General features: G+C 45.2%; 1 protein-coding gene across 2 annotated transcripts in view; it reads right to left on the reverse strand.

Annotated features, from left to right (window-relative positions):
- SPTBN1 (spectrin beta, non-erythrocytic 1) overlaps positions 1-12,215 on the reverse strand; it is a 115,225-nt gene that overhangs the window by 17,091 nt on the left and 85,919 nt on the right. For both annotated transcript variants that reach the window (XM_058802132.1, XM_058802131.1), the window contains exons 18-24: positions 8,934-9,024; positions 5,075-5,221; positions 3,473-3,736; positions 2,927-3,151; positions 2,693-2,782; positions 2,175-2,453; positions 986-1,116 (exon numbers count right to left, since the gene is read on the reverse strand). In XM_058802132.1, coding sequence (XP_058658115.1) covers positions 986-1,116; positions 2,175-2,453; positions 2,693-2,782; positions 2,927-3,151; positions 3,473-3,736; positions 5,075-5,221; positions 8,934-9,024 — 1,227 coding nt within the window. The remainder of the gene's footprint in view (positions 1-985; positions 1,117-2,174; positions 2,454-2,692; positions 2,783-2,926; positions 3,152-3,472; positions 3,737-5,074; positions 5,222-8,933; positions 9,025-12,215) is intronic.

The following is a 12,215-nucleotide window of genomic DNA, read 5'->3' on the forward strand; positions in this document are numbered from 1 at the left end:
GCTGCTGAGGCAGGGAGCAGTTCCTTCTCAGTTAAACTCTGCTTCAGAGTTCAGCAGCACTCATGGGTTTCTTACCCCTTAAAGCTCAGCATTTGCACAAGGGATGAATATTTCTACTTGCTGTATCTTTTGCCTCTATTTTGTCTGAGCCATACAGTGCTGTCAAAGTGCCTTCCATCTGCCTTGTGAAGCTGATGATGTTATTCCAGTACTCAGGCAGCTCAGCCAGGAAATGTGCTCTCATCAGAAGCACTCATGACCACAAGAGAGTGCTTTAGAGTTAAATAACAACCTTCCACCGGAGGCAGAGTGTGTCTGGCCTAGGCCACTGCCACCTTCCAGCCTGTGCAGGCTGAGCAGTTAAATACATCAGCCTCAGAGTGGAATCAGCTTTGGAGCTGAAGCCAGTGCAAAATTCAATCTGCTGAGCTGCAGCTCTTACAGCAAAATGGTTCTTAAGCTTCCCGAGTTCTCCCTCAGGGAAAGCAATTTACGAAAAGTGAGATAAATTTACCAAAAGTAAGATGTTAATGTGCCCATGTTTAAAGCATCTGATTCTGGGCTCTGATTCTGCTGGAATCTCAAAGAGAAGAGGCAGATCTTGGGGAGCACTGCAGAAGGATTAATGACAGTGACCTTCTCTGCTGGACATTGAAGTTTGTTGGAAGAGCAGATCTGGACCTTGGCCTGAGGACTGCTCTGCCTCTGTGATGTTCAGCAGTGCTGCCAAGACCTGACACTGCAGCCTGCACAGGGGACAGGTCTCCAGGTGTCCAGAACCACCAGAAATCAGCAGCTGCACATACTGACCCTGTCTCTGGCCAAATCAGGGTGACACCTTGAATTGACTGAGGCTAAACTCCTCTTCCTCTGTATGAGCCACTGAGCTACTTACTCTCTGTGGTGGTCTTTGTGTGCCAGAACCACCCAAAGGGACTGAACTCCTAAAATAACTCATGAGCCAATTAAAAATGGCAGTGAATACCTTTCTGGGTGATTATCTGCCACCAAAGTTCTGCTGGTCTTCGAAAGCTGGTGCACAGTTTCAGCATAATCTTCTACTGCTTGTTCCAAAATCTGGTGTTTCTTCAGCATGGACACTGCACTCTGTTCATCCTGTAAGGGTGACAGAAAATGACAGGAACAATTATAAGGAGCTGCTCCCAAGTACAGCTTGAAGAGAAGTCCTCCTGCCACAGCAAATAGTACCCCCAGAAAGCAAAATAATGAGTGAAATAGATAATGCATCCATCCCTCTGGGGTGCAGAACAAAATTACATCAGCTGGGCACTGAGCATGTTGAGCTTCCTCTTCTATGAAGCTTTTTATGTGTTTCCACAGCACTGATGCAGGGCTCAAAAACATGGAATAGATTAAGACACACCACTTGTGAGGCATCTCAACAACAGCATGGGGCAAGGAAAAGAAATTCTACACAGTCCATGCCAAAGTGTCTGGAAAGTTCCAATTGAAACTTTTTATGCACTGTTATAGCTAAGAAAATCAGCCTCCTACTCTCAGTGTTAACTGATATTGTCAATAAATCTTTTCAATACAATATTTTGCATTGTGAGCTATTTGCAATAGATAAAAAGAAAACAAGCCATTTTTAATGGGAGACTGAACACCTGTGGAATGTGTTCTCCTGATATAAAGCTGAGCTTTATTTTACCAGGGCAGGAAACATGGTGCATTTATGGTGATAACAAACAAGCTCCAGCACTAACACCTCCTTGGAAAACAGGAGTTTACATTCTCTTTGGTATGGTGTGAAGATGGGAGTCAAAGCTGATGGTCACCGGGAGTCAAGGATGTGACAGTGGTAGCTGACTGACCACCAGGCCCCGTTTCACAGCCAGGTGTGTTGTGCAGTCACCCAAAACTAACAGAAAACTGGACCTAACTGGACCACACTGGCAATCCTGGCCTTGCAGTGAAGGCAAGCACAGGGTTGCCCTCTGCAGTGTGAGGATGCTCCCTGGTTCCATACAGCACAGCCTGTCCTGCACACCATCAAAGATGTCAGAACAGGCAGAAGCCACCATCACCTGAAGCTTCACCAGGAAGTTACATTTGTTTATGTCACCTTTCCATAGCACCACACCAAATGATGTCACCTGCTCACCCCTGCACAGCAATTAAAGCCAAAGTAGTGTCACTTTGGAGCTGCTCACCTTGGCTTTCTCTTCTGACATCATGTAGAGCTCCTGCTCACTCATCCAGGCCTCAGCCTCGGCTGCATCGAAGTAATACTGCTGAGCCCTGTGAGACTCCTCCAGGCGCTTGTGGCGCTTCTCCGTCTCCTCGATGAGGAGGTTCCACAGCTGCTTCAAGTCTGCAAGCCTCTGCTGGATGACTTCAGCATTGGGGCTGCTCTCTGTGATGATGTTCTGACTCCTCTCAAAAATGTCATCGATACGAGGCTGGTGACCCTGGATTTCTTTCTGAAGGGTCTACATGGGAGAAAACTGACTGATGAGACAATGTGCAAATGAAAAGAAAATACAAGCCAGGGGTCTTAACTCCAGAGGGGCAGCAAAACACCCACCATCAGCTCACGTGGACAACCTGGGGCTGCCACCACCTGTGGTCATGCCACAGCACCCATTGTTTTACCCCAAACATTTCCTTCCCAAATGAGTCAGCACTAAGGAGAAGTAGCAAATATGGAGCTCTAACAGCACCTACTTACCTGATTTTTCTTTATTAGTAGCTGCACAGTCTGGAGGTTGTGTCCATGATCAGTAGATGTAGCTATGGGCATCCTCTCTCCGACCCACAACTGGAAGAGAGAGTACACAGGATTTCAAGCAATCTCAGATACACTTGGGACAGCAGAGAGAGGCTGGAACACATAATCTGCAGAAAGCAGCAGTATTCCAACATTTTCCTACTGCCTGGGGAACAGGATTTCTTTGGTACTCACAATTTCATCTTCCACATCCCGGTTGAACTGGTGGATCTCTTTGGAGGCCAGCAGGTTGGCCTTCCTCTCATTCAAAGGCTCCAGCAGCTCCAAGAATTTCTTTTCTACAGTAAGGCGTTTGCCATCGACTTCATCTGTGCTCTTGCCCTCTTGGCTCAAAGCCCTTGCCTGGCTTTGCAGCTCCTCTATCTCCTTCTTACGGACATCCATTTGATTCTCCAGCATCTAAACAGAAACATGGCAAAAGGGTCCTGAAAACCAGGATGAAAGCTGTTCATACAATTAGGACATATCAACAGCTTCCTCAGAAGGGAGAACAGATGCTTGTCAATGAGGCGTTACCATGTTAATAACTATTGTCCATAACTATAACTATTGTTAATAACTATTTGTTTCTGGATGAATTTCTTGTTCTTCTTAAAGATACATGAAAGAATAGGAAGAAAGAAAAGCAGTTCTTTCTTTTCTAAACTGAAAGCCTGCCCTGCCCATTCCTTTTAGTGCAGGTATTTGCTGACTGCCTGCTGCACCCCATGCTCTGTTTACCTGCTGCTTCTTCAACAGGATGTTGACACTGGTGAGATCTTTTCCGTAGTCATCCGACTGGATTTGGCTTTCCAAACCATTCAGCCACTTATCCAGGTCTGCACAGCTCTGGGTGAAAAGCTCTGCCTTGTTTGCATCGAAGAGACGCTGAGCCTTGGTCTGGGTGGTGGATTCAAGCTCGTCCCACATTTGGTGGAGACCTGTCAGCTTCTCCTTCACCACGGCCTCAGTCTCTGGTTTCTCTGCAATGAGCTGCATTCCCTCCTGCAAAGCAAAGAGCAACCAAATGGTACCTCCTTGGGAGCACTCACAGCCCGTTAGGGCAATTATCCTGATTAATAAGCACTCAGGATTTCTCATCTGCTGGCAGCATCAACCACTCATTTTCTATCTCCATTTATCCAGTGACTCCTTCCAGAACATCAGCTCCCAGGTCCCTCTGCTGCCTGGAAGAGGGATTTAGCAATGGGAAGGTCAAGCAATGCCTCCTTTCTCTTCTCCATTGCGCATGTTCCCTGAAGGGAGATCCTGGGGCCATGGCTCAGGCAGAATGGAGCAGGGAGCCAGAGCTGCCCACACTGCATTTCCTGAGGCCCCAGCCCCTGGGGCCACATCACCAGAGAACCACGAACACACAGCATAATGCTGGGAGAGTTTGGGAAATATTGTCTCCATTCTAATTATCCCTATCTATCTGTTCAGCTGGGTGCAGATGGGAATGCTGCCCCCAATCCAGCACATTCCATGTGAATGTTAATCCAGGGACTGCCACAACTCTGTACACAACCCTGGTCCTTTGCTGCAATCTGATTTTTCAGAGGCAAAAGAGAAGGATGTATTAAGCATCACTAAAAAGGAACTTCCAGTACCAAGAGCAGCCTTCTAATTACACCATTAAAGGGTATTGCTATTTGTAGATCACAGAAAAGCCTCTAATGGGATATGGAGTGCCAAAGTGGGAGAGGAAATGAGCAATTAAGCTAACTTACACTGAACAGAAACCCACTGTCAGAGCTGAAGAGGAGACTCCTCAGTGCTCCAGAGCTGCACAGGAGAAATGGTGGGGGGGGAAGTACAGCTCATCACAGCATATTAAAGCTTCAACTAACTTGATACAGAGCTGTGAATCTTAATTAATCACAAAACTAGATGTTCTTTACCTCATGGCCTAATTTTGCAAGGGGAAAGGCAGCTTGGCTATAGTTCTGAATGAATGGAAGCCAGCTTAGCAGCGCAGAAGAATAAACTCAGTTATTCTCTATATTCTGTTATTTCCCAAGAAGTGCTTCTACTTCATTGGCTCAAATCCCAACACTTGCCCCACTTACCCTTTGGGTATGAAATTTAGGCTCTGCCTTCCTTCTGGATAGGAAGGACTAGACAAAACTAAACTGGCACCTTAGCCAATGGCTGAGTGAATGTCTTGGATAAAAGACTTTTAACATCAATGAAGAATAAAATAGATTGGATGGAGACACAATGCACCAGAAATCTCAGCTGTGGGGTGATGTAAGGACCAGTTCTGCAGAGGAACAGATCCCATCTCTGTGCACAACCACCCTGGACAAAGATAAGGGCATTTTTTGGATGTTCTTTCCCTACCTTTTCAATCTTCTCCAGCCACTCTTTGTTGGATGCAAGCTCTGCCATGAATGCCTGATGCTTCAGCCACTTGCTGTGCAGGTTCCTTGCCTCATCATAGGACATATCCTGGGCTGTGAGCATCTTCTCATTGATCCAGAGGGAGAGCTGGAAAGGAAAATACATGGGGGTGTGAGGAAACATTCCTGGTGTGAAATAATGCAAAATGCCTCCAGATCAAGGATAAAGAGATGCCTCTATAGAAGAGTTGTGTGAATTCAGAGACTGCTCTTACTCAGGGATTTACTCAGGGTTCAGCCAAGGATCTGCCTCTTTAACAGTTCAATTCTAACAGTCATCTCCAATATATAAATAACCCTTGATTCAAGCAGAAAGGAATCACCTCTATGATAAGCAGAATCAGGTTCAACAGCAAGAGAAACAGGGACACGTGCACTACTTATTGGTCAGATGGTTTTGTGGAGGTTCTTACAGATGGTTTTGTACCATTAATTCACAGCACATTTGTACCTTTTCCCCTCAGCCTTTTCTCTGTATAGGTTTACATAAGTAATTTGTTTATTTATCCAGTCTGCAGGATTGTTTTGGTACTGGAGACTTTCCTTTTCCCATTATATAAAATCCACGATTGTTTTCTGTCTGATTTTCAGCAAGTACAAAGGCACTGGGGACAATTTCCATATCACCACTAGAGAAAACCAATACTTTAAGAGACAGTTGATTTGCCAAGTGCAAATGGAATGTGAAAATGATCCTAGCAGCCAACATTGCATTTCCTCCCAGGGTGAGTCTGACTGCCTCATCTATCCCTGAGGTGTGGATAAAACCACATTCACAGGAATGTTTACAGAATTTGAAAAGGTCCATTTTCTGCATATTTAGAGCGGAAAATGTCAAAACAAATCTCAGCTTGGTTTCCAGAACAGCACTTGGGTGAGCAAGCAGCCCAAAAAGGAGAGGAACAGAGGCTTTTGCTGTGTGCTCAGGACACAGGGCAACAAATTCCATTTATCACTCATGAGCCTCTTTTCAACTGCCCCTTAAAATTTCAATTGTTCCTTAAATTTCCCCAGAAAGGGAAAACTTATCAGAGCAATCAGAGAAACTCCTCATTGGATCTTCCCATCAAGTCTAAACAGAAAATTGCTCATGTCAGTGAAGAGCTCTGTAGGTACAAGGTTGCATTGGAACAGGCTACTGTGCTGCTGAACAAAGTCTACATGGAGATTAGGATATAACCCAGAATTAGTGGTTTTACTCTTGCCTTTCTGGGGAGGAGACAGCTGCTCTGCTCTGCAAATTGCACTGCTTGGCTTTCACTGTTTGCTTTTACTCAGCCACAGCATTAAGGCTTCTGGGGATTTAGAAGTGCTTCCCAAGGAGAGGCTGGCTCATTCCTGTCACCAGCTGGGGGAAGGCAAGGCAGGGACAGCATGTGGTTCACAGCCAGGGCCTGCTGGGATAAACCCCTCAGAGCACAGAAATGCAGATCAAGTATTTAAGGGCTCACTGCTAAAATCTGGGTTTTGCAACCACTACAGGCACTAAAAATCAGTACTTTGAGTGTGAAAGTAGATTTTCAGAAAATAATACAGTTCCCTAAATTGCCTCAAAAGTACACTTGGAGTATTTATTTCTCCAGAAGTTGGTAAGGCCAGGAGAGGATGAGGCTTCCTCCATCCTTTGCACCTGTACACCTGACCCTGTTCCTGCTCCTGGCTGCCACTCTGCAGTGCCAAGCCTGCAGGAAGGAAGGGAAATGGAGACAAATCCTTGTGAGCCTGGGGCAGCAGCAAGGCAGGGGGAAAGGCTCTGAGTGCTGCTGCACTCCCAGACTGTGCCAGGAGCCAAGCTGCCAGCCCTTCCTGCAGGGAGGCTCACATGGCAAACCCTGCCAGCACACTCTGGGACAGAAACTTCAGAGTGCAGAGTCTGCCAAGAGCTTTCACCATGGCCCTGGAGAAATGAGCCCAGACACTGCTGGGGCTTCCAAGCACTCACAGGGAAGGTCAGCTGTAAACTGTTCCCTTGAAGGTGAGCTGAGAAAGAACAGGAAATCAAAGAAAACTAAATGGTAACATTTATCACATCTTCTCCAGTCAGAATTTTCTGCTATCACTGTTTCATTCACTTGGCAAGTTTATTTTACACATTCATATTGATGAGTGCAAGAAACAGCTGGAAAAGCAGCTCCCCAGGACCAACCTGTGACAGTGTTTCTGACTCCTCACCACAACAAAATCTGCTGTTTTCCCTCACCTGTGACCCCAGAGGGGGGAGTTATCACTGCTGGGCTGCTGTGAGGAGCACTGTCCCACTGCTCTGGAGTGCCACACTCCTCCCCAGCTCTGCAGGAAGGGACAAGGGGCAGGAGGCCACACTCTCAAACACCTCATGAGGGGTGACAGTGACAATGTGGCTGCCCTGGGAAGGGAGGGGCTGCAGAAAACACTGTGCCTTTCCTCAGGTTCCACACAGATGGGAAGCTGTCCCTAAGGCAGCAGCAGGCAGGAAGGCCAAGGGATCATTGCTGGGTGAAGCAGGGACTGGCTCAAAGCTGCTCCCTAACAATTCCCAGCTTCACAGGCAGTGCTAAGGAAAAAGCCAAGGGGGAGGTGTGGCCCTGGCTCCCTTCCACCCCACAGGACAGTGCTGCTTCACCACAAACCCTCCACCCCAAAGGAGGTGTCAGCAGGCCCCACACTGATGTAAATTTTAAGTTTTCTCAAGAAACAGCTCTTCAACTATCACCAAAGTTGATTGCTCTCAAAGAGAATTGGAGAAATCCCTGACATTTGGGTAATTGTAAGTTTGTCTTTGAACTGTGCAGTCAAGACACCCTTGTTTTAGTGGCTGCAGAGAAACAAGACAGAGGAAAGGCATTCAGGCAGCCAACACCAGAGCTTTTATGCTTTCCTTTTTCTTCCAGTGATATAGGGGGAAAAAACAGATCCTAGGGAACACACCCACACTGCCACTGAGGCCAGGAGAGCCCTGAGAGCCAGGGGATCTTTGAACCAGAGCTGGCACAGAGGAAGGAAGAAGCTGCTGCTAATAACAGCACATTTTTTGCTAATCTGTCATGTTTTAACTACCAAGGAAGAAGCAATTGAAGGCAAGCTCATGGACAGCTTATGCAATGCTGGGAAACAGATTGAATCCAGGCAACCAAGCAGCAAATATCACTTCCCAGTTTCTGATCAAAACCTCTCAGGCAAAGCTCTTTATTATCTGCCAGTACTCCATGAAATAACCTGAAAATTACTTGATTAATTCCTTGTGCTAGAAACAAGAGTATTCTAAACTTTAAAATGTTGTCTTCAGTGTAAGCAGTCCATGTAAGTGATTAGAAAATCTGGACAGAATTTCTTTTTTCAAATGTTATAATACTTAACAATTTTAAACACATGTAAACTATCAGGTAAATCACACATAAATTACACAGCTTAATCTTTCTCCTTTTTTATTCTTAACCTCCTATTCTTCTGACTGATGTTTGCTAGAAATCACTTGAAATCCCCTACATCAGGCCACATCCATCTGTACAGCTGCAGACAAAACTTTTAGTAGGTACACTGCTAATCCCACTATATTCCAGAGGGTTATAATTTCTATCACAGCAGAAAATCTTCACTGCTTTTGACAGTTTTCTATGTCTTTAGCTTAGATGACAAAAGAAAATCTGGTTAATGAGAAAATAAAAAACAAACATTCTTTTTTGCAGTGGTATGGTCAGGGTTTTTTATGCTCCTAAATACTGCTGGATGACTGAGCATTCCAGCCCTCATAAGATATGGAGTAAGAATGCTCCTCTGCAGGATGCAGCTTTCAGCAATAAAAGTGAAAGGGCATGATTTACCTCTTGGCAATCCTGAAGAAACTTTTGGAGATCCCTGTTATCTTTCAGTCTCATCAAAAGTTCACTGGCTGCTTCACGGTTCTTCCTATGTCTGGTCAGAAAAAAAAAAAAACAACAGAGAAAGGAAATGAAATAGGTATTTCATGGAAGCTGTCACTGGTGGTTTCTGGAGCCTCTTTGGACTACAGGTGCTGGGAAGTTTGTGGTGTGTGTCCTTTGCTGCCTTTCAAAGGACATTTTGGAGCGTGTTATTTAATGGGCTCACTGAAGTTCCACATCTCCTTGTTTTTGTGACCTGTTAAACACACACAGAACATTCTGAAGCCAGCAGGGTTTCACAACGTGCTATGAACAGAATGTGATCCACTCATTTCAAGCCCACAGGAGAGTTCAGGCTGTTTGCCAAAACACACAAGAAAACTGCAAATTGCACAGTAAGATGACGTTGTGTGGCCCTTGCAGGGTGCACCTGCTGGAATGCTCCTGGTAAAACACCCTCAGCACCTCCTTGTCCTGCACAAAGCTGAGCTGGGCCACAGAACCTTCCCAAGGCTGTGTTTATCCACGTGCAGCACCCCTGGGTGGTTCTGCACACAGAAGCTTTATGGAAGCACTTGGAACACATTTTTCAGAGTGATTAAGAGCAGCCAAAGAGAAGGAAAGGTTAATCCAGAAGCCCTAATTTAATTCACCCCTGTTTGCTCCTTGAAGGATGAGTCAGGCTGGCAGTCCCAAAGGTTGTGGTGGGTCCTTCAGATGGAATGGGGCTGATTCCCAAGGTACCCCTGGGCATGTTTTTAAAAATGCTTAATTTGGAGTAGTTATCCCTGTCCTTCCATCCTTTCATTATTTATGAGGCAATTAACAAGGAAGAGACAGAGTAAAAGAGACCATTTTTATTTACTGCTCATTGTGCTAGGCTTATTCCTATTGCACTGTGCAGGGGTTTAAAGTGAAATATTGCTGCCATTTGTAATAAGATAAATATGGATTGAGAGTTGGAAATTATTTTAAAGGGTGGCAGTTTATAAGATGAGCTCAGCACATGCTGGCAAAAGCTAAATAAATCCATGTTGGTGGAGATCTCCAGGGACCCATGATACTCCAGAAGACCATAAATCACATGTTGATGACAACTGGATTATGACACCACTTTTCCTGGTCTGCACTAAGTTACCACAGCAAGCTCTCTGGCACCACTTTAGTGACTGCAGAAACACAGGGAATACTTGGAGACACATTTTCTATAAAAGCAAAAGGTCTGTAGGCAGAGGAATAGGAGAAAACCTTTTAGAGGACTACAATTTGCTTCTCTTTGGCTTTAACAGCTGCCTTCAGTCAACCAGGCAAGAAGCACCTCCATAGGTGCAGTCAAGAAAATGATTTATGGATTGCATGGCAAGGAAGACACGTGGCACCATCAAAGCAACAGCCTGGAGTCCAAGCCCAGGTGAGGCTGAAGTTTTGAGAGGAACACAAAGGAAAAGACACAAACTGTGCCTTAGGAAAAACCTCTCTAATGAGGCAAACATCCCTGGGTTTGACTCCACTCTTTCTTGGCTGGCTTTTATATGCCTGGGCAAACACTCTGCATTACTCAGGTTGTTGAAATGAAGCAAAGAATTGCTTGGGTGATTTTATCAGGCTGATTTCAGAGATTTAAGGCTAGATTACATTACAGATTCATGTACTCTGGAGAGGACACGAGTTAGGAAGTTTAAAGGAGAACTTTCAGGGCACTTGAACAGATTTAAGATAAGTGCAGAAGTTCTTATGTTGAAAAAATTCAAATTTTAAAAAACTAATAAAAATATGCCCCATGGAGTGTTGGAAATACTGACCAGAAGGACTTTGCAGGAAACCAAGCAGGGACATCAAACAGATGATGCCATAGCATAACAAATATGAGCTTTGGTGCTTAGAGCTGTGTAACTGTACAAGGTTGTTTTGTTCAAGGTGACCTGGAGTGAGACTGGACAATGAGTTTTCCCTGAAGAACAGGGCTGAACCATAACAAAGTAGAAGCATTTTGAGGATGGGCACTGCTGGAACAGACAGGAATTCCTGTGTTTTCATCACTGACTTTTTAATGGGAATTAAGGATTCTAAAAAGTTATTTAGTCTGTTCTCCTGCTCCAGACTAGCTGTACCTAAATATCAATAACCCCTTGTTCAGATATCCCTAAATTCTTTTAAAGAATTCACACTTAAGGTTGTCAATGACTGCTTCTTACTAATTTGCTAGAACAGTTTGTGGAAGAATAGTTTGCTCTGCAGACTCCAATTATTGAGTTCTGTATCACACATAGGAATTACACTATAAGTGTAAGATCTGTTCAGCACAAGGAGGTGTCTGACACAAATTAATCCAGAATTTGCCCAGTGTCCTCAGGTTGACTCCCAGAGGCCCCTGAGAATGCTGACAGTGCTGAAAACTGACAAAACCACTTGTGGTTTAACTGTAAGCCTGTGGGTTTCAAAGCCTGTGCAGAAATAATAAATCTTACACACAGGGTGAATGCAGCTGACTGCTAGGAATCCTGAGATATATGAAAGGCAGTTTGAGCTTCTTTCATTGCTCCAGCAAACAAGGCACTCTCCCTTCTGAATGGGCAAGAACAAAACTTACTTCTGTTCTCTGTTGAGCAGAAAGTTGCACAAATACAAAAGTTGATGTAAAACAGGCTCAGATCACAACTTGTGCCAGATCTGCCACTGTCCTTAGACTAAATCTCCCTTGCAGAATCAGAGGCCATGAGCAGGCACATGGAGAGGGGCAGTTCCCCAACACTCTTACGAGAGAAAATGGTGGAGAAAATGCTTCAGAGCAGCAGAAGTCACCCAAGCAGGGACAGCTGCACAGGGAGACCAGCTTCTTTCCCAGCTGGAAAAGCTAGTTGGTGATGGCTTGATGCAAACACATCTTCTCCTTCCCTTACCCTTACTCCTTGTCCTTATGCTCCTTCATTCTTGCTTGTGAACCGCACTAAAAGGTTGTGCTGAAGTGTTCCTTTCCTACTGCACTTTCCTCCCCCTTGTGCCATCCCTATTGAGATAGGAACCATCCCAGGGCAGGGCCAGTGGGGTCTCCTCAGGAACAGCTCAAAAGCACCACTGCAAAACCCACTCTGAACAATACCAGAAACTACAAAGAGCTCCCTATGGGAAGTGTGGAGCCGCTGCACATATTTGTGCTTGTTTGTTTTGGTCCTTTGTCAGACATCCAGGTGGAGCTCGGCTGGGAGAGCCATGTTTTGTGCAAGCAAAGAGGCTTCCTTTGCT

Source organism: Ammospiza caudacuta, chromosome 3 (genome assembly GCF_027887145.1).
Source record: "Ammospiza caudacuta isolate bAmmCau1 chromosome 3, bAmmCau1.pri, whole genome shotgun sequence".
Taxonomy (NCBI): Eukaryota; Metazoa; Chordata; class Aves; order Passeriformes; family Passerellidae; genus Ammospiza; species Ammospiza caudacuta.